Genomic DNA, 24,214 nt, shown 5'->3' on the forward strand with positions numbered 1-24,214 from the left:
GGAGGACTAAGGGTTTAATTAAGAGGGGGAAAATAGATTACGAGAGGAAGCTTGCCGGGAACATAAAAACTGCCTGCAAAAGCTTCTATAGATATGTGAAGAGAAAAAGATTAGTGAAGACAAACGTAGGTCCTTTGCAGTCGGATTCAGGTGAATTTATAATGGGGAACAAAGAAATGGCAGGTCAATTGAACAAATACTTTGGTTCTGTTTTCACGAAGGAAGACACAAATAACCTTCCGGATGTACTAGGGGACCGAGGGGTCTAGTGAGAAGGAGTAACTGAAGAATATCCTTATTAGGCGGGAAATTGTGTTTGGGAAATTGATGGGATTGAAGGCTGATAAATCCCTGGGGCCTGATAGTCTGCATCCCAGAGTACTTAAGGAAGTGGCCCTAGAAATAGTGGATGCATTGGTGATCATTTTCCAACAGTCTATTGACTCTGGATCAGTTCCTATGGACTGGAGGGTAGCTAATGTAACACCACTTTTTAAAGAAGGAGGGAGAGAGAAAACGGGTAATTATAGACCGGTTAGCCTGACATAATTAGTAGTGGGGAAAATGTTGGAATCAATCATTAAGGATGAAATAGCAGCGCATTTGGAAAGCAGTGACAGGATTGGTCCAATTCAGCATGGATTTATGAAAGGAAAATCATGCTTGACGAATCTTCTGGAATTTTTTGAGGATGTAACTAGCAGAGTGGACAAGGGAGAACCAGTGGATGTGGTGTATTTGGATTTTCAAAAGGCCTTTGACAAGGTCCCACACAAGAGATTGGTGTGCAAAATCAAAGCACATGGTATTGGGTGTAATGTACTAACGTGGATAAAGAACTGGTTGGCAGACAGGAAGCTGAGAGTCGGGATGAACGGGTCCTTTTCAGAATGGCAGGCAGTGACTAGTGGAGTGCCGCAGGGCTCAGTGCTGGGACCTCAGCTGTTTACAATATACATTAATGATTTAGATGAAGGAATTGAGTGTAATATCTCCACGTTTGCAGATGACAATAAGCTTGGTGGCAGTGTGAGCTGTGAGAAGGACGTTAAGAGGCTGCAGGGTGACTTGGACAGGTTAGGTGAGTGGGCAAATGCATGGCAGATGCAGTATAATGTCGATAAATGTGAGGCTATCCACTTTGGGAGCAAAAACACGAAGGCAGAATATTATCTGAATGGCGGCAGATTAGGAAAAGGGGAGGTGCAACGAGACCTGGGTGTCATGGTTCATCAGTCATTGAAAGTTGGCATGCAGGTACAGCAGGCGGTAAAGAAGGCAAATGGTATATTGGCCTTCATAGTTAGGGGATTTGAGTATAGGAGCAGGGAGATCTTACTGCAGTTGTACAGGGCCTTGGTCAGACCTCACCTGGAATATTGTGTTCAGCTTTGGTCTCCTAATCTAAGGAAGGACGTTCTTGCTATTGAGGGAGTGCAGCGAAGGTTCACCAGACTGATTCCAGGGATGGCTGGACTGACATATGAGGAGAGACTGGATCAACTGGGCCTTTATGCACTGGGGTTTAGAAGGATGAGAAGGGATCTCAGAGAAACGTTTAAGATTTTGACGGGACTGGACAGTTAGATTAGATGCGGGAAGAATGTTCCCGATGTTGGGGAAGTCCAGAACCAGGGGACACAGTGTTAGGATAAGGGGTAAGCCATTTAGGACTGAGATGAGGAGAAACTTCTTCACTCAGAGAGTGAATTCTGTGGAATTCCCTGCCGCATAGAGTTGTTGATGCCAGTTCATTGGATATATTCAAGAGGGAGTTAGATATGGCCCTTACTTCTAAAGGGATCAAGGTGTATGGAGAGAAAGCAGGAAAGGGGTACTGAGGGAATGATCAGCCATGATCTTATTGAATGGTGGTGCAGGCTCGAAGGGCTGAATGGCCTACTCCTGCATCTATTTTCATGTTTCTATGTCCTCCACCAGCCCGTCCTCACTGCACAGTACTGTCCCCCAGTCATCAAGATCCACGGCGTGGCCTTGGACAACGTCGACCATTTCCCATAGCTCGGGAGCCTCTTATCAACAAGAGCAGGCATTGACGACGAGATTCAACACTGCCTCCAGTGCGCCAGTGCAGCCTTCGGCTTCCTGAGGAAAAGAGTGTAGCAATACCCGCCCTCCTGTATGGCTCCGAGTCATGGACCATGTACAGTAGACATCTCGAGTCGCTGGAGAGATACCACTAACGCTGTCTCCGCAAGATCCTACAAATCCCCTGGGAGGACAGACGCACCAACATCAGCGTCCTCCTCGGCCAGGCCAACATCCCCAGCATTAAAGCACTGACCACACTTGATCAGCTCCGCTGGGCAGGCTACATTGTTCGCTTGCCTGACACAAGATTCCCAAAGCAAGCGCTCTACTCGGAACTCCTTCACGGCAAACGAGCCAAAGGTGGGCAGAGGAAACATTACAAGGACACCCTCAAATCCTCCCTGATAAAGTGCAACATCCCCACTGATACCTGGGAGTCCCTGGCCAAAGACCGCCCTAAATGGAGGAAGTGCATCTGGGAGGGCGCTGAGCATCTCGAGTCTCATCGCCGAGAGCGTGCAGAAAGCAAGCGCAGGCAGCGGAAAGAGCGTGCGGCAAACCAGTCCCACCCAGCCCTTCCCTCAACGACTACCTGCCCCACCTGTGACAGAGTCTGTGGTTCTCGTATTGGACTGTTCAGCCACCTAAGAACTCATTTTAAGAGTGAAAGCAAGTCCTATGCTTATGATGATGATGAATATTATGTCAGCGATCATTAGCTTATGAAAAATTGAGTTGAAGCTGACCACATAAGCGAGCATCATAGAGCAAGTGCATTATATCCAGCATGACAGAAGTGACAGGCTTACTTTTGTGAACTACAGGTCCCTAATGTGTGTTCTGTTTATGCAACAGGAAACAAACAGAATATCTTACAGGCAGACTTACTAGTGCGGTCGTAGTGAGAGGCTGAACAACAGCATGGCACTAAATGAAGGAAGTCCAAAGTACATTGAGAAGCAATGAAGCTCTCTAAATATAACTGTTTTTCTTAAGTAAACCGATTTAAAAGAAACAGAACACATACTACTACAACAACAACTTGCATTTATATAGCGCCTTTAACGTAAGTAAACATCCTAAGGTGCTTCACAGGAGTATTACGAGATAAAAAATTTGACACCGAACCGCATAAGTCGTAGAAATTAGCACAGGTACCAAAAGCTTGGTCCAAGAGGTAGGTTTTAAAGAGCGTCTTGAAGGAGGAAAGAGGTAAGAGAGGTGGAGAGTTTTAGGTAGGGAGCTCCAGAGCTCGACAACAGAAGGCATGGCCACTAATGGTTGAGCGATTATAATCAGGGATGCTCAAGAGGGCAGAATTAGAGGAGCGCAGACATCTCGGGGTTGTATTACTGTTCTAACATTTCCAATGGTGACTGATTAGAAGCATGAACTGTAGTCACTACTAATATGTAATTCCTATGGCATTTTGATGTCTGTAGTTTTCAGATTTTATTCTTCAGGACGACAAATTTTTTAAAAAACAGATCGTCAGAGATTATTTAATAACGTGATAAGGATTGTACATTTAATGGTTATGCCTTGGCCAGAAATGATACATAATCCAGGTGATTAAGTATAATAGGGTTCCATGCTTTGATCAGGTTTATCTGGAAGTCAACAAAAGTGTTTTTCGTGAGTTCCTCTTTGTGGTTTCAAAATAAAAGTTACCTGAACATTAATACACTGAACTCAGTAGTTCTCTGTTTCATTGTACAAGATTTTTACTCTGCTGTATGAATTAGTTGCTAACATCCATCTCAAAATAGAGAAAATGCTGGTGAAGAAATTCAGGATAAGAGCACTCAACACATAGTGTGGGAATTCTACATACCTCTGTTTCATTCTCTCATGCATCGTTCCATGCTGGATACATTGGTCTTCCATTTCATCATTTCTTGCTTGTAGTTTCTCTAATTTTTCCTGTAAATACTCTTTTTCCTGACAAAATTGGCCAACCTCCGATCTGGAATATATCATTTTACAGTTGAGAATCACTGAGGGAAAATCAGGAAAGACCAAGTGCAATAAAGAAACGAATGAGAAAAGCAACAATAATGTCTGTCTATGTGTAAATGTATTGTTGTGGGAAAGGGTTAAGAAAAGGAACGAGAAGATAAAATATTAATTATTTATTACAAAAGGTCCGACTGCAAAACAGCCCTAACCAAAGTCATAAATAACATCCTCTGTGACTGTGACGGTAGTGCATTATCCCTCCATGTTCGACCACACTATCCTGAGATGATAATAGCTTCCCTTGACATCAAGGCAGCAATTGATCAAGTATGACATTAAGGAGCCCTTGCAAAACTGAACTTACTGGGGGGTCTATGGAAACCCTCTATTGGCTGGAGTCATACCTGAAGGCAGTTGTGATTGTTGGGGGCCTATCATCACAGTATCACAGTCCCAAGCCATCATTGCAAGACTTCCTAAGGACAGTGTCCTTGGCCCAATCATCTTCAATTGTTACATCAATGGCCTTTCCTCCATCATAAGGTCAGGAGTGAGTCTGTTTGCTGATGATTCTACAGTGATCAGTTTTATTCACAACTCCTGCAATTGTGGATCAGCCCATGCTAGTCTATAGCAGGACCGGGATAGCATCCAGGCTTGGGCTGACAATTGCAGGTAGCATTAGGTCACATGAGTGCCAGCCAATAACAATTCCAACAAGAGGAGATCAAACCATCTCTCCTGATCTTCAATGGTATAATCATCACCTAGTCCTCTCACATTAACATCTCCACCAACTGGAAGCTTTCGTGCAGCAGCCATATCAACTCCATGGCTACAAAATCAGGGCATAGGCTGTGACAAGTGGCTAGCTTCCTGACCTCTCAATTACTCTCCACCATCTACAAGACTCAAGTCAAGAGTGAGATTGATTATTCACCTACCACCTGGCTGGGTGAGCCACAACCACAATCACGAAGGTTGACACCATCCAGGACAAGGAAAATGCATTTGATCAGTGCCCCTGTTCCCTGAACTCAATATTTATACACTCTGCTAAAGGTGCACTGTGGCTGAAATATGTAGAACCTACAGGATGCAGTTCATCAACTCGCCAAGCTTACATCGATAGCCCCGCAACCTCGACTATCAGGAGTAGCAATGTTACATGAACACCATCACATGCAAGTTCCCATCCAAGTCACACACCATCCTTCATTGTTGTTGAGCCAAAATCCTGCAATGCCAATACCCAACAGCACCTTGGGAGCACTATCACCAAAAGAGCTGCAGCCATCGAAGGAGAATGTCCACCACCACCTTTTGAATTTAATTTGAAATGGGCAATAAATACAGCTTCTATATTTATTATATTAACTTTTGTATGGTTGTTCTAATTTATACTCTTGCCAACTATGGGAGCATATGGCTAGTTAACACTTTGAAAGTTTCAGACAGAATTAAGATTGCCAAAAGCAACTTGCCTGTTTGAAAGCCCCAGATTGACTCAAAGATTTTAAAAGAGACAAGCTGATAAAAGAGTAACCAAATTGAACAGGCAGAATTTGACATAACTATCTGTTCAATTCAAAAAGCTGCCAATCATACACTTATCTGAACTAATCATGCAACATGTTTGGTTTTGAATTGCGTGACTTGACTTCTCCCTCAACAAAATCGCTGTAGGAAGAATGCCCCAAGGATTGTCTTATGTGTCCTCAAAGTGGAGTCAGTATTCAGTCTGAATGCTTGGAAAGGAAAGGACTAGACAGAAAAAAAAGTTACAGAAGTTTAAATTGTACAATTATACCAGCCGGATACAAGTGTGCAACTTAAGATATACAAATTTCCCTGAGATCAAGGAAGGTGAGAATTAAACCAGATAGTCCAGTTACAGCTACCAACAGAGAAGGTGAATTTACCCAGGAGCAGAGGATCCAGGAGGAATGAATAGCACCTCTACAGATGGAGGTTCATCACTGGGACGACTCAGATGGCTAACACCATCCTTCCAGAGGAAAACGAGGTTGTACAAGTCCTGGAAACATTGCTAACAACAAGCATATAGACTTTAATCTATTCAATAGACTGGCTATCTAATTCTGTTAATTTGTCAGAAATCTAAGCAGTCTAACCCTAAATTAATCTCATCAATTTATATCAATCTCAGGCACTAATCTCAACTGGAAATTTATATGCAGAGAATAGTTATTGCTGAATTATTCTGAAAGAACTGAACTGCTTTTGTAACTTATTTATTTCATCAATTAACACTACTAATTATTTGCATACTCAATGTTTATGTTCAAGTGCTACTAACTACGATTCTAAGGTTAATAAACAATTGTTAGTTTATGACTTTATTATCTGACTTCTTTGATAAGGATTCATTTGTTCACTCAGTAGCTTATACGAATCCTGATGGGCAGTGTAAACACTAATATAATTCAAGCTGGCTGATAGAAGACAATTCGGTGAGCCAAATTTAGACATCGTTAACTCCATGCATAAACTGGCTGGTAAACCCTTGATAGTTCCAAGATGAAGGGCCCGAAATTCATCTGTTGGAGAGCTGGTGCTCCCCCCACCTTTTTGTGGCCATTAGTGCCAAAATGTTTTCATGGCTGGCCTACTTCATATTCAGCACCAAAAGTGAACAAATGGGTTCCAGCGCGAATGAACTCTTCCAAAGTGAGATTTTTCAGCGGCGTAGCTGTTGTAATTTGAGCATTATCACCACTGAGAAATTCAGCATGCAACTAAGGGTTTCTGATCTTTGGCCTTTTTCACTGATATGGAGCTGGAGACACTCATGGATGGTGTGGAGGACATTAGAAGAATACTGTTTCCTGACGTGAGGAGACTTGGCAGACTGCCAGTACATAATGCATGGAGGGAGATTGCAGGGGAGGTGTCAGGCACTTCCATATATGTGAGGACGTACTCTCCCAGGAATGTGCTGGCCAGTCTGCATCCAGCCCTTCCAGGGTGGCGATGGGTCTCGCATTCTAGCTCTGGGATGACGGGGATCCTCCTCCTCCTCCTCCTGCGCCTCCTCCTCAGGTGGTACTGCTGGCTCGACCTCCAACGGCTGTCCCCTCACGATGGCCAGGTTATGCAACATGCAGCAGACCACGATGATGATGGAGACCTGTTGAGAAGAGTACTGCAAGGTGCCACCAGAGTGGTCCAGGCACCGGATCCTCTGCTTAAGGATGCCTATGCATTGCTCGATGATGCACCTGTTGGCACAATGAGCGTCATTGTATGCATGCTCTGGCGCTGTCTTGGGGTTCCGCAGAGGAGTGAGCAGCCAAATGGACAGGGAATATCCCTTGTCCCCAAGCAACCAACCGCAATCCTGATTCGGGCCGGTCAAGATGGCGGGCACACTGGTCTGGCGCAGAATGAACGAATCATGGCTGCTGCCTCCCTTGCCCGCTGCCTCCCTGCACGGTGCTGACTGCAATGCCTTCTCCTGCATACCACCCTGCTTCTGACCAGGTGTAGCCCTCCCAACACTCTTCCTATCCTCAGGGTGAACCCTGCCAAGCAGCTCTCTGCAGCCCACAGGCCTCCACTAAAGAGTCAGACCTGAAAGTTGTACAAAAGTTCAGGGGGTATGTGTAAACCTCTGAGCAGCACTCAGCAGGTTGAATGGATTCAAAAGAAATAATAAAATTATATGAAAAGATAAATACATTGGATGCTGGAATCTGAAATAAAAACACTAATAATTAATAAAACTATTAAAAGATAAATATAGTGGATGCTGGAATCTGAAATATAAACACGAAAATGAATAAAACGATTTCCCTACCAAAGGGCCCCGATCGCGGCAACACTCCAGCGGTGTCCTGTTCGAGCACCGACTCGAATACCTTGCGGGGGCACTGCTGGGAAAAGTCTTAGCTTTTTGCAACTGAAAATCCCTGTCCTGGCCACTTTTCAGCGGCCTGCACGCTGCAGAGCCACCGCTGAAAAGTTACCTTTACAGGGAAACACAGAAAATAGGGGCAGGAGGAGGCCATTCGGCCCTTTGGGCCTGCACCACCATTCAATAACATCATGGCTGATCATTCACCTCAGTACCCCTTTCCTGCTTTCTCTCCATACCCCTTGATCCCTTTAGCAGTCAGGGCCATATCTAACTTCCTCTTGAATATATCCAATGAACTGGCATCAACAACTCTCTGCGGTAGAGAATTACACAGGTTAACAACTCTCTGAGTGAAGAAGTTTCTCCTCATCTCGGTCCTAAATGGCTTACCCTTTATCCTTAGACTGTGACCCCTGGTTCTGGACTTCCCCAACATCAGGAACATTCTTCCTGTATCTAACCTGTCTGGTCCCGTCAAAATTTTATATGTTTATATGAGATCTCCTCTCATTCTTCTAAAATCCAGTGAATACAGGCCCAGTCGATCCAGCCTCTCCTCATATGTCAGTCCTGCCATCCCGGGAATCAGTCTGGTGAAACTTCGCTGCACTCCCTCAATAGCAAGAACGTCCTTCCTCAGATTAGGAGACCAAAACTGAACACAATATTCCAGATGAGGCCTCATCAAGGCCCTGTACAACTGCAATAAAGACCTCCCTGCTCCTATACTCAAATCCCCTAGCTATGAAGCCCAACATGCCATTTGCCTTCTTCACCGCCTGCTGTACCTGCATGCCAGCTTTCAATGACTGATGTACCATGACACCCAGGTCTTGTTGCACCTCCCCTTTTCCTAATCTGCTGCCATTCAGATAATATTCTGCTTTCCTATTTTTGCCATCAAAGTGGATAACCTCACATTTATCCACATTATACTGCATTTGCCCACTCACCTAACCTGTCCAAGTCACCCTGCAGCCTCTTAGCATCCTCCTCACAGCTCACACCGCCACCAAGCTTATTGTCATCTGCAAACGTGGAGATATTACACCCAATTCCTTCATCTAAATCATTGATATTTATTGTAAATAGCTGGGGTCCCAGCACTGAGCCATGCGGCACTCCACTAGTCACTGCCTGCCATTCTGAGAAGGACCTGTTTATCCCAACTCTCTGCTTCCTGTCTGCCAACCAGTTCTCTTTCCACGTCAATACATTACCCCCAATACCATGTGCTTTAATTTTGCACACTAATCTCTTCTGTAGGACCTTGTCAAAAGCCTTTTGAAAGTCCAAATGTACCACATCCACTGGTTCTCCCTTGTCCACTCTACTAGTTACATCCTCAAAAAATTCTAGAAGATTTGTCAAGCATGATTTTCCTTTCATAAATCTATGCTGACTTGGACCGATCCTGTCACTGCTTTACAAATGCGCTGCTATTTCATCTTTAATAATTGATTCCAACATTTTCCCCACTACTGATGTCAGGCTAACCGGTCTATAATTACCCGCTTTCTCTCTCCCTCCTTTTTTAAAAAGTGGGGTTACATTAGCTACCCTCCAGTCCATAGGAACTGATCCAAAGTCTATAGAATGTTGGAAAATGATCACCAATGTATCCACTATTTCTAGGGTCACTACCTTAAGTACTCTGGGATGCAGACTATCAGGCCCTGGGGATTTATCGGCCTTCAATCCCATCAATTTCTCTAACACAATTTCCTGACTAATAAGGTTTTCCTTCAGTTCCTCCTTCTCGCTAGACCCCTCGGTCCCCTAGTATTTCCGGAAGGTTATTTGTGTCTTCCTTCGTGAAGACAGAACCAAAGTATTTGTTCAATTGGTCTGCCATTTCTTTGTTCCCCATTATACATTCACCTGAATCCGACTGCAAGGGACCTACGTTTGTCTTCACTAATCTTTTTCTCCTCACATATCTATCGAAGCTTTTGCAGTCAGTTTTTATGTTCCCAGCAAGTGTCCTCTCATACTCTCTTTTCCCCCTCCTAATTAAATCCTTTGTCCTCCTCTGCTGAATTGTAAATTTCTCCCAGTCCTCAGGTTTGCTGCTTTTTCTGGCCAATTTATATGCCTCTTCCTTGGATTTAACACTATTCCTAATTTCCCTTGTTAGCCACAGTTGAGCCACCTTCCCCATTTTATTTTTACTCCAGACAGGGATGTACAATTGTTGAAGTTCATCCATGTGATCTTTAAATGTTTGCCATTGCCTATCCACCGTCAACCCTTTAAGTATCATTTGCCAGTCTATTCTAGCCAATTCACGTCTCATGCCATCAAAGTTACCTTTCCTTAAGTTCAGGACCCAAGACTCTGAATTAACTGTATCACTCTCCATCTTAATAAAGAATTGTACTATATTATGGTCACTCTTCCCCAAGGGGCCTCGCACAACAAGATTGCAAATTAGTCCTTTCTCATTACACATCAGTCTAGGATGGCCATCCCTCTAGTTGGTTCCTCGACATATTGGTCTAGAAAACCATCCCTAATACACTCCAGGAAATCCTCCTCCACCGCATTGCTACCAGTTTGGTTAGCCCAATCTATATGTAGATTAAAGTCGCCTATGATAACTGCTGCACCTTTATTGCACGCATCCCCAATTTCTTGTTTGATGCTGTCCCCAACCTCACTACTACTGTTTGGTGGGCTGTACACAACTCCCACTTTTCTGCCCTTTGGTATTCCGCAGCTCTACCCATACAGATTCCATATCATCCAAGCTAATGTCCTTCCTTACTGTTGCGTTTATTTCTTCTTTAACCAGCAACGCTACCCCATCTCCTTTTCCTTTCTGTCTATCCTTCCTGAATGCTGAATACCCCTGGATGTTGATTTCCCAGCCTTGGTCACCCTGGAGTCATGTCTCCGTAATCCCAATTATATTATACTCGTTAATAGCTGCCTGCGCAGTTAATTCGTCCACCTTATTACGAATACTCCTCACATTGAGGCACAGAGCCTTCAAGCTTGTCTTTTTAACACACTTTGTCCCTTTAGAATTTTGCTGTAATGTCACCCTTTTGGATTTTTGCCTTGGGTTTCAATGCCCTCCACTTTTACTTTTCTTCTTTCTATCTTTTGCTTCTGCCCCCATTTTACTTCACTCTGTCTCCCTGCATAGGTTCCCATCCCCCTGCCATATTAGTTTAACCCCTTCCCAACAGCACTAGCAAACACTCCCCCTAGGACATTGGTTCTGCTCCTGCCCAGGTGCAGACTGTCCGGTTTACAGCAGCTTTACCACTTCGTTTCCGGCGGAAGTGAACACCGCTCAAACCTCCCCGAGATGAATATAGATCGGTGAGGGAAAAGTACCCGACCGCAGCCGCCCAAACTCCACGGTAGTCGTCCCTTTGGGGACAGTGAATTTCGGCCCGAAGAGTTAAGAGGAAGGGTTAAGGATTTGTCTGGTGCCCTTGATAAATATTCATTTTAGGGTATTGATTCTATTGCTCCTACACTGCGCAACATTAACTAATAAGTCCTTGCAACACTGGGGTATGATTTCTCTAAGTGCAGCTGGTTTTTATTTCTTTCTATACTGTGACAGAATTAAAGTAGCCAATACCAAGCTGAAGAAATAAAAGAAAGACTTGCATTTATATAGCACCTTTCACGACTTCTCAAAGCACTTTACGGCCAGTAAAATATTTCCTCCCTCCCCCCTTGGATTTTGATCCTCAACCTGTTTTTTCACCTGCAGTGTCTAAGAGGCCACCTCAAATATTACCCTCTTAGCTGGCCAACAGGAGGTGCATGACAGTGTCCTAGTGTAGATTCCGCATCTGATTATTTTTCCTCACATCTGCAGATAATTACATAGCTTTTGTTCGTCAGGTCTCCATAGATGGCTGAAACTGGAAATTTAGCCAAGTTTAGATTCAAACCTGAATTTCCCTACTTTTACCAGATGTAAAGATCAGTTCTGCATTATAGTCATCCAACCTTTTAATGCACACTAAAAGGAAGCATGAATAAAAATGATGGAAATTCCACTGCAAACTTCCAGTTGACAAAGTTTCAACATGTTGCAGAATAGAATGAATAAATGAGTGAAAATGAAGTGAATTTCCAAGTGTCGGGAAAAAGTTTGATAATATGCACATCAAGCCAGGTATAAGTTCTGGACTGAAGTTACCAGTTCTCAACATTGTTTAAGATGTTGGAACACAAGAAATAGTCAAGGATGAGAAAAAGAAACTGTGATCCGTCAGTGTCTGTCTATCAAGTATTATAAAGGCAGATAAAAAGCAGGAAACTATAGACCAGTTAGCCTAACATCTGTGGTTGGGAAAATGTTGGAGTCCATTATTAAAGAAACAGTAGCAGGACATTTGGAAAAGCATAATTCAGTCAGGCAGAGTCAGCATGGATTTATGAAGGGGAAGTCATGTTTGACAAATTTGCTGGAATTCTTTGAGGATGTAACGAACAGGGTGGATAAAGGGGAACCAGTGGATGTGGTGTATTTGGACTTCCAGAAAGCATTTGACAAGGTTCCACATAAAAGGTTACTGCACAATATAAAAGTTCACGGGGTTGGGGGTAATATATGGATAGAGGATTGGCTAAATAACAGAAAACAGAGAGTCGGGATAAATGGTTCATTCTCAGGTTGGCAATCAGTAACTAGTGGGGTGCCACAGGGATCAGTGATGAGATCCCAACTATTTACAATCTATATTAACGACTTGGATGAAGGGACCGAGTATAATGTAGCCAAGTTTGCTGACGATACAAAGATGGGCGGAAAAGCAATGTGTAAGGAGGACACAAAAACCTGAAAAAGGATATAGACAGGCTAAGTGAGCAGGCAAAAATTTGGCAGATGGAGTATAATGTTGGAAAGTGTGAGGTCATGCACTTTGGCAGAAAAAAAATCGAAGAGCAAGTTATTATTTAAATGGAGAAAAATTGCAAAGTGCTGCAGTACAGGGGACCTGGAGGTCCTGGTGCATGAAATACAAAAAGTTAGTATGCAGGTACAGCAAGTGATTAGGAAGGCCAATGGAATCTTGGCCTTTATTGCAAAGGGGATGGGGAGTATAAAAGCAGGGAAGTCTTGCTACAGTTAGACAGGGTATTGGTGAGGCCACACCTAGAGTTCTGCGTGCAGTTTTGGTTTCCATGTTTAAGAAAGGATATACTGGCTTTGGAGGCAATTCAGAGAAGGTTCACTAGATGAGGGGGTTGAGTAGGTTGGGCCTCTACTCATTGGAATTCAGAAGAATGAGAAATGATCTTATCGAAACGTATAAGATTATGAGGGGAGCTTGACAAGGTGGATGCAGAGGATGTTTCCACTGATAGGGGAGACTAGAACTAGGGGGCATAATCTTAGAAGAAGCGGCCGCCCATTTAAAACTGAGATGAGGAGGAATTTCTTCTCTCAGAGGGTTGTAAATCTGTGGAATTTTCTGCCTCAGAGAATTGTGGAAGCTGGGTCATTGAATAAATTTAAGACAGAGATAGACAGTTTCTTAACCGATAAGGGAATAAGGGGTTATGGGGAGCGGACAGGGAAGTGGACCTGAGTCCATGACCGGATCAGCCATGATCGTATTAAATGGCGGAGAAGCTCGAGGGGCTCTATGGCCTACTCCTGCTCCTATTTCTTATGTTCTTATGATTCGCCCAGCCAAATATCCTGACTGAACTACCTTACCTAGTGGGTTATTCTAAATGCTTATCACTTTGAACTAAGATTTTTTCCCTTCTGAAATCCACTTTCAATTTACTTTTCACTAGTTTAAATTTATATTCTTTGGTCCTACTGACCTGACTTACCTTGAAATAGTATTCTAGAGTCTCAAAGTTATGTATAACATTTTGCATACTTTGATGGTGTCCACCCTTTGATTTCGTCCTTTTTGGACCATATAGCCTCAGCTTTTCCTGTTATTTCTTAAGGCACATTCCATTTATACTTGGAATCATCCTTGCTGCTCTTCCCTGCATCATTTACAATGGACAAATTGCTCTTTTTAAGCAGAGGCATACTTTATTTGTGCACAGTTCTCCTAATATAGACTGAAGAATGCATTATAAAATCTCAGCACAACTTTTATAGACTTTTACCCCGCTGTTCCGGCTATGTATCCAACATTTTATTTGTTTTTAATTGCTTCTCCACATTGTGAGCAAACATTTTACTGCCCACTCACTTTCTAAGTATCCCTGAGTTACTGCGATTATTTTCATTTTATACTTATGTCACACATTTTGCCGAATATGCAACACACTATATTTGTCAATATTAAATTCCTTTAGTCAGTTATCTGCTTCATTGCACAAATTATTTCAATTATTTTGCAATTTGTTAACAGCATTCTCCATCGTTGTTTTCTGAAAATTTCACAAGCTTACAATTGGTTTCTGAATTCTGGTCAATTGTGCAGATAGAAAATAACAGAGATATGAGTATTGACTCCTGCTATACTCCATTCAATGCCTTCCTCAGTCTGGCACGATACCTTTCATCAGTACTCTCTGTTTCCTATTTTATATCAAATGTTTTTACTCAATCCTATATGCTGTCTCAGATTCGCAGGATTTTAAAGGTTTTTATTTTCTAAATCTTTCATAGGGAGCCATGTCAATGGCTTTCCGAAAGTTCAAATAAACTACATCATAAGGAGTTTATAAAAGCTTCAAAGAAGTCACGGTTTTTTTTAAACAGGTTCTTCCCTTTCTAAAGGCACGCTGGCTGTTTCTTATTAAGCTTTGGTTACACAAGTACTCCTCCAGCATAATACTTAGAATGGTTTCCTTTTTTTAAAAAAGCTTGTTATTGATGTTGGTACAGTCCTAATTATGTCGACATGTTGAGGACCATTCGGATTTTGTTGACATAAGCGGTTTAACAACATAAGAGAGACAAGTTGGCAGATTTTCATTTCTGTCCCGCCTGCCTCTCCTTTTCAATATTATTTCAATTTTCTTCCGTGAACTGCTGGGCTCGAATAGTCAGTCACTCAGAGCTTTGCTTCCTCGCCGCAAATGCAGATCTTGAGAGAAAAGGCACTTACTGCTTGGGATTCATGATTGATATTTCACATTCACATATCACTCTCTATCCTTTCTGTGGTTTCTCAAATCAACATCGAAATAAAATTTACAAGAAATGTTTACGTTTACCCGAAACTGCTACACGCCAACTGGGCAGTGTTAGTCAGCCAATTCTCAAATGTAGCCCAAACCACACAGAATCCTGGGAGTTGTAGAAAGATAGCATTATCTGTCTCTTCTCAAATGACAACCAAAGGCGAAAAGACTACAATCCCAAAATACAATGGCCCGGATTTTACGGTACTTCCGACAACGTACGCACTGTCGGAAACCTTCAGAATGGCCTGCAAGTTCCGGGTTTCAGCAAGCGCTGCAGTTCGTCAGCAAGAACCTGCAATGCCATGTTTGGCTTGGACAGATCCACCACATTCGCTACAAAATCACTTTTGTTGGCGCAGAGTTGCCCAACTACTGCCCATCAAATGCCCACGAAACCTTTACATCTGGTAAAAGTAGGTGCAAGGCCTTCTTTTACCAGAGTAAGGGTTAGAATAAATGTTAAAATATATATTTTTTTAAATGGTTTAAACATACAGATTCATTTAAAATTAGTTTAGGTAAATTTTGGCCCCTTTTAAAGTGTTTAAATTTATTTTTCAAAAAATTAAATTTTAATTTTAAATGTTTAATTAAAGGGTCTTTTAATTAAATTGGAACACGTGATCATTTTATTTTTATTTAAGTGGTGCGAAATTGTATTTTTTAGGTAATTTCTATTATGCTTATGGGGGTTCCGTACATAAATGGAATCCCCATAAGCATCATAGGAATCCCCCTTTTTGATTGGTTGGCCTGGCCCATGTGATCCCAGGGGCGCTTGTGAACCACATGTGCCCCTAGGATCTGTGGGCCCTACAGGCCCAGGACCGGAAGAGTCGGAAGCTCCGGAGTCACCAGGAATGCTCGTATTTCTTTCCCAGTTCAGTGGCACACGCTGGCAGCAAGCCTCCGACCGCAATTTCCAGGCCAATAACGCATGCATAATGATGCGCTGTGTGTTTCTCCTCCCCCTTGTTTCAGCAGACTTACCCTCCTCACAATGTGACAATAACATGCAGAAGAGAGACTGGGACTTCATGAGGCCCAAAGAATTTGATAGTCTTCAATCCCTTTAATCGATCAAGTAGCTCCTCTTCAAACATTTCAGAATCCTATAATTGGATAGCAAGTCAGTATTTCCTTACTGAATGCTTCTAGAAAATGGCCATTAAGTAATTCTACTATATTCTTTCATCTTCAATTACTCCAACATTCTTTTTCTTTAGAGTTCTAACTTCTCCCTAACTGCTTTTTTACTTATAAGATGCTGGAGGTAAGTTTGAGCACCTATTGCAAAAACATCAATTAAAGAAGATTGAAGGACACCATTTTGAGAGAATGGTGGACATAAGTATTTTGCATTAGTTTTACTAATAAAAGATGAAAGTAGGGCTCGAAGGCCGGAATTTTGTCCACCTGTGCAGGTCTGGTGCGACCGGTGTCCGTGATGAATCACAACCTTGTGGTTAGCTCCCGCCCATTGTTGAAAATGAACTTGCTTTAATTGGGCCTATTAAACCCGCCAGCGCATTATCCGGCCCAACAAGATGGAGCAGGTCTAGTGACATCATTCATGATGCGTTTTCATCCATTGAACAGTGGGAAGGGAGCGGGCAGAGAAGTGGAGCTGAGTCCATGATTAGATCAGCCATGATCTTATTAAATGGCGGGGCAGGCTCGAGGGGCCAAATGGCCTACTCCTGCTCCTATTTCTTATGTTCTTATGTAAAAGGACAGGTATTGCATCAAAAAATGCAATATTGGTATTGCATCGCCTGCATTTGCATCTGGACTCAACATCGAGCTCAACAATTTCAAACCATAACCTCTGCCCACATTTTTTTCTTTCCCACGGCAGCTGTTGATGATTCTGCCATCTCCAATTACACCCTATCCAGACTCATCTTTTGTTTCTTAACTTGTTCCATTAGCATCTCCTTTTGCCTTGCATCATCATCCCTTTTGTCTCTTAATCTCTTCTTCCTTCCACCCGATCATAGACCTTCCCTTTTGTTCTTTCCTTCCCTCCACTTGCTTAAAATCAGTTACATCTCAACTTTTTCCAGTTCTGTCAAAGGGTCATTGACCTGAAACATTAACTCTGTTTCTCTCTTCACAGATCGTGTCTGACCTGCTGAGTATTTCCAGCATTTTCTGCTTTTATTTCAAATTCCAGCTTCCGCCGTATATTGCTTTTGTATTAGTGTCATATAGGAGTTGACTTGAAGATTATCTTTGCGCACCTCATTAGCTAACACACCCAAACTGCCAATTGGTTTGTTTCTTATGGAGGTCATGAGACTCATTTCCTGCTTGTTAATGTGCTAAACTGTGATAACTGCAGTTTTGTAAAGATTTATTCCTTAAACTTTATGAACAAATGTGTATTACAGGGCTTCTCTGAAGAAACTGCAACAGAAACAAACCAGCACTCAATGCTTCGGTTCAAAACCCCAAAGGTCAGCATCTGCCAGTCTTCATATTAAGAACAATGATTTTAACTGCTGTGGACTGTAATAAGCTAGGGTACAAAATGTTTTGTGTCAGTTGTTGCTCAAAAATTGCGTGATCACTTTGACTCTCACAGTAGCCCAATTGCACCTCAGCATTTATCCATTCCATTTACAATTAGAAGTGTTGCGGAGATGGAAGTAGGTGGTCTTTGCGATTGGAGAGGATATGGGATCGGAAACTCAGCTCGGGGTGAAATAGGACGCTGATGTTATGAACAATCTGGTTCATAGAAACATAGAAAATAGGGTCAGGAGTAGGCCATTCGGCCCCTCGAGCCTGTACCACCATTCAATAAGATCACGGCTGATCATTCCCTCAGTACCCCTTTCCTGCTTTCTCTCCATACCCCTTGATTCCTTTAGCCGTAACGGCCATATCTAACTCCCTCTTGAATATATCCAATGAACTGGCATCAACAACTCTCTGCGGCAGGGAATTCCATAGGTGAACAACTCTCTGAGTGAAGAAGTTTCTCCTCATCTCAGTCCTAAATGGCCTGCCCCTTATCCTAACACTGTGTCCCCTGGTTCTGGACTTCCCCAACATCGGGAACATTCTGCCCGCATCTAACCTGTCCAGTCCCGAGAGAATCTTATACGTTTCTACGAGATCCCCTCTCATCCTTCTAAACTCCAGTGTACAAAGGCTCAGTTGATCCAGTCTCCCCTCATATGTCAGTCCAGCCATCCCTGGAATCAGTCTGGTGAACCTTCGATGCACTCCCTCAATAGCAAGAACGTCTTTCCTCAGATTAGGAGACCAAAACTGAACACAATATTCCAGGTGAGGCCTCACCAAGGCTCTGTACAACTGCAGTAAGACCTCTCTACTCCTATACTCAAATCCCCCAGCTATGACGGCCAACATGCCATTTGCCTTCTTCACCGCCTGCTGTACCTGCGTGCCAACTTTCAATGACTGATGAACCATGACACCCAGGTCTCGTTGCACCTCCCCTTTTCCTAATCTGCCGCCATTCAGATAATATTCTGCCTTCGTGTTTTTGCCACCAAAGTGGATAACCTCACATTCGTCGACATTATACTGCATCGGCCATGCATTTGCCCACTCACCTAACCTGTCCAAGTCACCCTGCAGCCTCTTAGCGTCCTCCTCACAGCTCACACCACCACCCAGTTTAGTTTCATCTGCAAACTTGGAGATATTACACTCAATTCCTTCATCCAAATCATTAATGTATATTGTAAAGAGCTGGGGTCCCAGCACTGAGGCCTGCGGCACTCCACTAGTCATTGCCTCCCATTCCGAAAAGGACCCGTTTATCCCGACTCTCTGCTTCCTGTCTGCCAACCAATTCTCTATCCACGCCAGTACATTATCCCCAATACCATGTGCTTTGATTTTGCACATCAATCTCTTATGTGGGACCTGGTCAAAGGCCTTTTGAAAGTCCAAATACACCACATCCACTGGTTCTCCCTTGTCCACTCTACTAGTTACATCCTCAAAAAATTCTAAAAGATTTGTCAAGCATGATTTCCCTTTCAGAAATCCATGCTGACTTGGACCGATCAAGTCACTGCTTTCCAAATGCGCTGCTATTTCATCCTTAATAATTGATTCCAACATTTTCCCCACTACTGATGTCAGGCTAAACGGTCTATAATTACCCGTTTTCTCTCTCTCTCCTTTTTTAAAAAGTGGCGTTACGTTAACTACCCTCCAGTCAAAAGGAATTGATCCAGAGTCGATAGACTGTTGGAAAATGATCACCAATGCATCCACTATTTCTTGGGCCACGTCCTTAAGTACTCTGGGATGCAGACAATCAGGCCCCGGGGATTTATCGGCCTTCAATCCCGTCAATTTCCACAACACAATTTCCCGCCTAATAAGGATATCCTTCAGTTAGTTCCTCCTTCTCACTAGACCCTTGGTCCCCTAGTATTTCCGGAAGGTTACTTGTGTCTTCCTTTGTGAAGTCAGAACCAAAGTATTTGTTCAATTGGTCTGCCACTTCTTTGTTCCCCATTATAAATTCACCTGAGTCTGACTGCAAGGGACCTACGTTTGTCTTCACTAATCTTTTTCTCTTCACATATCTATAGAAGTTTTTGCAGTCAGTTTTTACGTTCCCGGCAAGCTTCTTCTCGTACTCGATTTTCCCCCTCCTAATTAAACCCTTTGTCCTCCTTTACTGAATTCTGGCCAATTTATATGCCTCTTCCTTGGATCTAACACTATCCTTAATTTCCCTCGATAACCACGGTTGAGCCACCTTCCCTGTTTTATTTTTACTCCAGACAGGGATGTACAATTGTTGAAGTTCATCCATGTGATCTATAAATGTTTGACATTGCCTATCCACCGTCAACCCTATAAGTATCATTTGCCAGTGTATTCTAGCCAATTCACGCCTCATACCGTCGAAGTTAGCTTACCTTAAGTTCAGGACCCTAGTTTCTGAATTAACTGTGTCACTCTCCACCTTAATAAAGAATTCTACCATATTATGGTCACTATTCCCCAAGGGGCCTCGCACAACAAGATTGCTAATTAGTCCCTTCTCATTACACATCACCCAGTCTAGGATGGCCATCCCTCTAGTTGGTTCCTCGACATATTGATCAAGAAAACCATCCCTAATACACTCCAGGAAATCCTCCTCCACCGCATTGCTACCAGTTTGGTTAGCCCAACCTATATGTAAATTAAAGTCGCCCCTGATAACTGCTGTACCTTTATTGCACACATCCCTTATTTCTTGTTTGATGCTGTCCCCAACCTCACTACTACTCTTTGGTGGCCTGTACACAACTCCCACCAGTGTTTTTTGCCCTTTGGTATTCCGTAGCTCCATCCATACCAATTGCACATCATCCAAGCCAATGTCCTTCCTTACTAATGCATTAATTTCCTCTTTAACCAGCAACACCAGCCCGCCTCCTTTTCCTTTCTGTCTCTCCTTCCTAAATGTTGAATACCCCTGGATGTTGAGTTCCCAGCCTTGGTCACCCTGGAGCCATGTCTCCGTGATGCCAATTACATCATGTCCATTAACTTCTATCTGCGCAGTTACTTCATCCACCTTACTCCGAATACTCCTCGCATTGAGGCACAGAGCCTTCAGGCTTGTCTGTTAACACACTTTGCCCCTTTAGAATTTTGCTGTAATGTGGCCCTTTTATTTTTTTGCCTGGGGTTTCTCTGCCTTCCACTTTTACTATTCTCCTTTCTATCTTTTGCCTGTCTCCCTTTTCTTTCCCTTTGTCCCCCTGCATTGGTACCCATCCCCCTGCATATTAGTTTAACTCCTCCCCAACAGCACTAGAAAACACTCCCCCTAGGACAATGGTTCCGATCCTGCCCAGGTGCAAACCGTCCGGTTTGTACTGGTCCCACCTCCCCCAGAACCGGTTCCAATGCCCCAGGAATTTGAATCCCTCCCTTCTGCACCACGTATTCATCTGAGCTGTCCTGCGATTCCTACTCTGACTAGCACGTGGCACTGGTAGCAATCCTGAGATTACTACTTTTGAGGTCCTTCTTTTTAATTTAGCTCCTAGCTCCCTAAATTCGTCTCGTAGGACCTCATCCCATTTTTTTTTTGCCTATATCGTTGGTACCTATATGCACCACGACAACTGGCTGTTCACCCTCCCTTTTCAGAATGTCCTGCACCCGCTCCGAGACACCCTTTGTCATGTATGTAACCTTTATGTAACAACACTGTGTAATACTGTATTTTTGTAAGAAATGCACGCCTTAACCACAGGGGGTGAACTTGTGGGAGACACTCCTCACCTGGTCACCCAGATATATAAAGGGAGGTCCCAAGCAGGGTCATCACTTCTTGGTCCTGTGAATAAAGGTTCAGGTCATGGAGTGACCTTGTCCATAGAATGTGCCTAGTGTGGATTTGTGGTATTGTGTAAGGACTTTACATTGGTGACGAGAAACGGGAATGGCCACCGGCAGCACAGATGAACAGTACCGTGTTGATGAGGACTGGGACGATTTCATTGAGAGGCTTCAGCAGAGTTTTGTCATGAAGGACTGGCTGGGAGACGCAGCGGCTGACAAGCGAAGGGCTCATCTACTGACCAACTGTGGACCTAAGACTTACGTGCTCATGAAAGACCTGCGAGCACCTGAGAAGCCGGCGGACAAAACTTTCGAAGAGCTCAGCAAACTAATCGGTGAGCACCTCAAACCAGCGAGCAGCGTACACATGGCCCGACACAGATTCTATACAAACTGACGGCGGGAAGGACAGAGCATACCGTATTTCGTTGTGGACCTCCGCCGCTTGGCCAGCCTCTAAGTTCACAGCCGCTTGCAGGGGGGAGATGCTAAGGGATTTCTTTATTGAGGGCATCGGTCATGCTGGGATTTTCAGAAAGCTAATTGAGACCAAGGACTTGACCTTGGAAACGGCGGCGTTGATGGCTCAGACTTTTATGGCGGGGAGGAGGAAACTAAGATAATATACGCACGCAATTCTGCCTCCAACATGATGATGGATCAGGGAGTCAATATCATAAACGCAACACAGAGCCCCACAAGCAGGCAAGGGCAGTTCGAGAAACCCCAGACAGGAATAGACCTAAGAGTAAGTCTCCAACAGAGACAATGGCAGGCTGAATGGAAATTTACACCCCCATAGTGGACAATGCGGCCCGGGATGGGGCCATTGACAACCACTAACAGGGTGCTCAAGAGCAGTCAAAGGGACAATCAGTGAGGAAATGCCTTGCAAAAGCTCTTTTGTTCACAACAATGGGAATCTCAGTTCATGCTGGAGGTGTGGGGGCAGACATGCTGCCAGGACTTGCAGGTTTCAACAGTTCGTCTGCAGAAATTGTAACCTCAGTGGCCATTTAGCCAGACTGTGCAGAAAGCCTGTAACCAGGCTAATATACGAGGCGGATGAACCAGATGAGGGGTCTGCGAGGCAGGATGACGCTTGGGGCAAATCAATGGACGCTGAAGTTCAGTGGGTTCATGTGGCAAACATTCACAGCTCATATACCAAAACGCCACCTATGATGATGAAAGTCCTATTAAACGGCATCCCTGCACGCATGGAGCTGAACACGGGGGCCAGCCAGTCACTCATGAGCGTTCAACAATTCGAAAAGCTGTGGCCACTCAAAGCCAGCAGACCCAAACTAGAATGCATTGAGACACAATTACGGACGTACACCAAAGAAATCATTCCAGTGCTAGGCAGTGCAATGTTGGCGGTCACACACAATGGATCGGTGAACCGGCTGCCGCTCTGGATTGTCCCGGGCAATGGTCCCGCACTGTTGGGGAGGAGCTGGTTAGCTGAGATGAACTGGAAATGGGGGGATGTGCATGCCATGTCACCTGTGGAGCGAAGTTCATGCTCACAGGTCCTACAGCAATTTGAGTCTCTATTTCAACCTGGTGTCGGGACGTTCAAAGGTACCAATGTGGTGATACGCATCACCCCGAACGCCAGACCAGTGCACCACAAAGCCAGAGCTGTGCCGTATGTGATGCGGGAGAAAACTGAGAGCGAGTTGGACCGGTTGCTGAGAGAGGGCATCATCTCGCCTGTTGAATTCAGCGACTGGGCAAGCCCCATCGTTCCTGTCCTAAAAGCGGATGGCTCGGTCAGGATCTGTGACGACTACAAGGCCACTATCAACCGGGTGTCCCTACAAGACCAATACCCGCTCCAGAGAGCGGGGGACCTTTTTGCCACGCTGGCAGGCGCAAGCTGTTCACCAAGTTGGAACAGCTACATGACCCAAGAACTGTCCGACGAATCTAAACGACTGACCACCATCACCACGCACAAGGGACTGTTTGTTTACAACAGGTATCCGTTTGGCATTCGATCAGCAGCTGCGATTTATCAAAGAAACATGGAAAGCCTGCTCAAATCCATTCCTGGAACAATCGTATTTCAGGACGACATCCTCATCACCGGTCGTGACACCGAGGAACACCCCCACAACCTGGAGGAGGCGCTACGCCGACTGGACCGGGTAGGCCTGCAACTCAAGAAGTCTAAGTGTGTGTTTTTGGCTCCCGAGATCGAGTTTCTGGGCAGGAGGGTTGCTGCAGACGGGATTCGACCTAGCCGAATCCAAAGCGGAGGCGATTCGACGAGCACCCAGGCCCTGCAACACATCGAAGTTGTGTTCATTTCTGGGACTCTTGAACTATTTCGGGAACTTTCTGCCGAACTTAAGCACATTGTTGGAGCCGCTACACGTGCTCCTGCGTAAGGGTTATGATTGGTTTTGGGGGGACTGTCAGGAACGGGCTTTCAATCAGGCGCGGAACCTACTTTGTTCAAATAAGTTGTTGACCCTGTACGACCCCCGTAAGAAATTGGTTCTGACATGTGATGCATCGACCTATGGGATTGGGTGCATGTTGCAGCAGGGTAACGCTGAGGGCCAACTATAACCTGTGGCTTATGCCTCCAGGTCGCGCTCTCAAGCTGAATGGGGTTATGGGATGGTTGAGAAGGAAGCACTCGCATGTGTCTATGGGGTGAAAAAGATGCATCAGTACCTTTTTGGCATGAGGTTCGAATTAGAAACGGACCACAAGCCGTTAACATCCCTGTTGTCAGACAGCAAGGCTGTCAATGCCAATACGTCAGCTCGCATACAGCGATGGGCTCTCACGCTCGCTGCGTATGACTACACCATCCGGCACCGGCCTGGC

General features: G+C 44.2%; 1 protein-coding gene across 4 annotated transcripts in view; it reads right to left on the reverse strand.

The window, feature by feature from the left end:
- sdccag8 (SHH signaling and ciliogenesis regulator sdccag8) overlaps positions 1–24,214 on the reverse strand; it is a 505,046-nt gene that overhangs the window by 90,406 nt on the left and 390,426 nt on the right. For 3 of the 4 annotated variants that reach the window (XR_011594990.1, XR_011594989.1, XM_070889222.1), the window contains exon 16: positions 3,887–4,018. The exons of the other annotated variant lie outside the window; for it this stretch is intronic. Coding sequence is in view for 1 of the 3 variants with exons in the window: in XM_070889222.1 (XP_070745323.1) it covers positions 3,887–4,018 (132 nt within the window). In the remaining 2 variants the exon portion in view is untranslated. The remainder of the gene's footprint in view (positions 1–3,886; positions 4,019–24,214) is intronic. 4 annotated transcript variants of the gene reach the window in all.

Source organism: Pristiophorus japonicus, chromosome 9 (genome assembly GCF_044704955.1).
Source record: "Pristiophorus japonicus isolate sPriJap1 chromosome 9, sPriJap1.hap1, whole genome shotgun sequence".
NCBI lineage: Eukaryota > Metazoa > Chordata > Chondrichthyes > Pristiophoridae > Pristiophorus > Pristiophorus japonicus.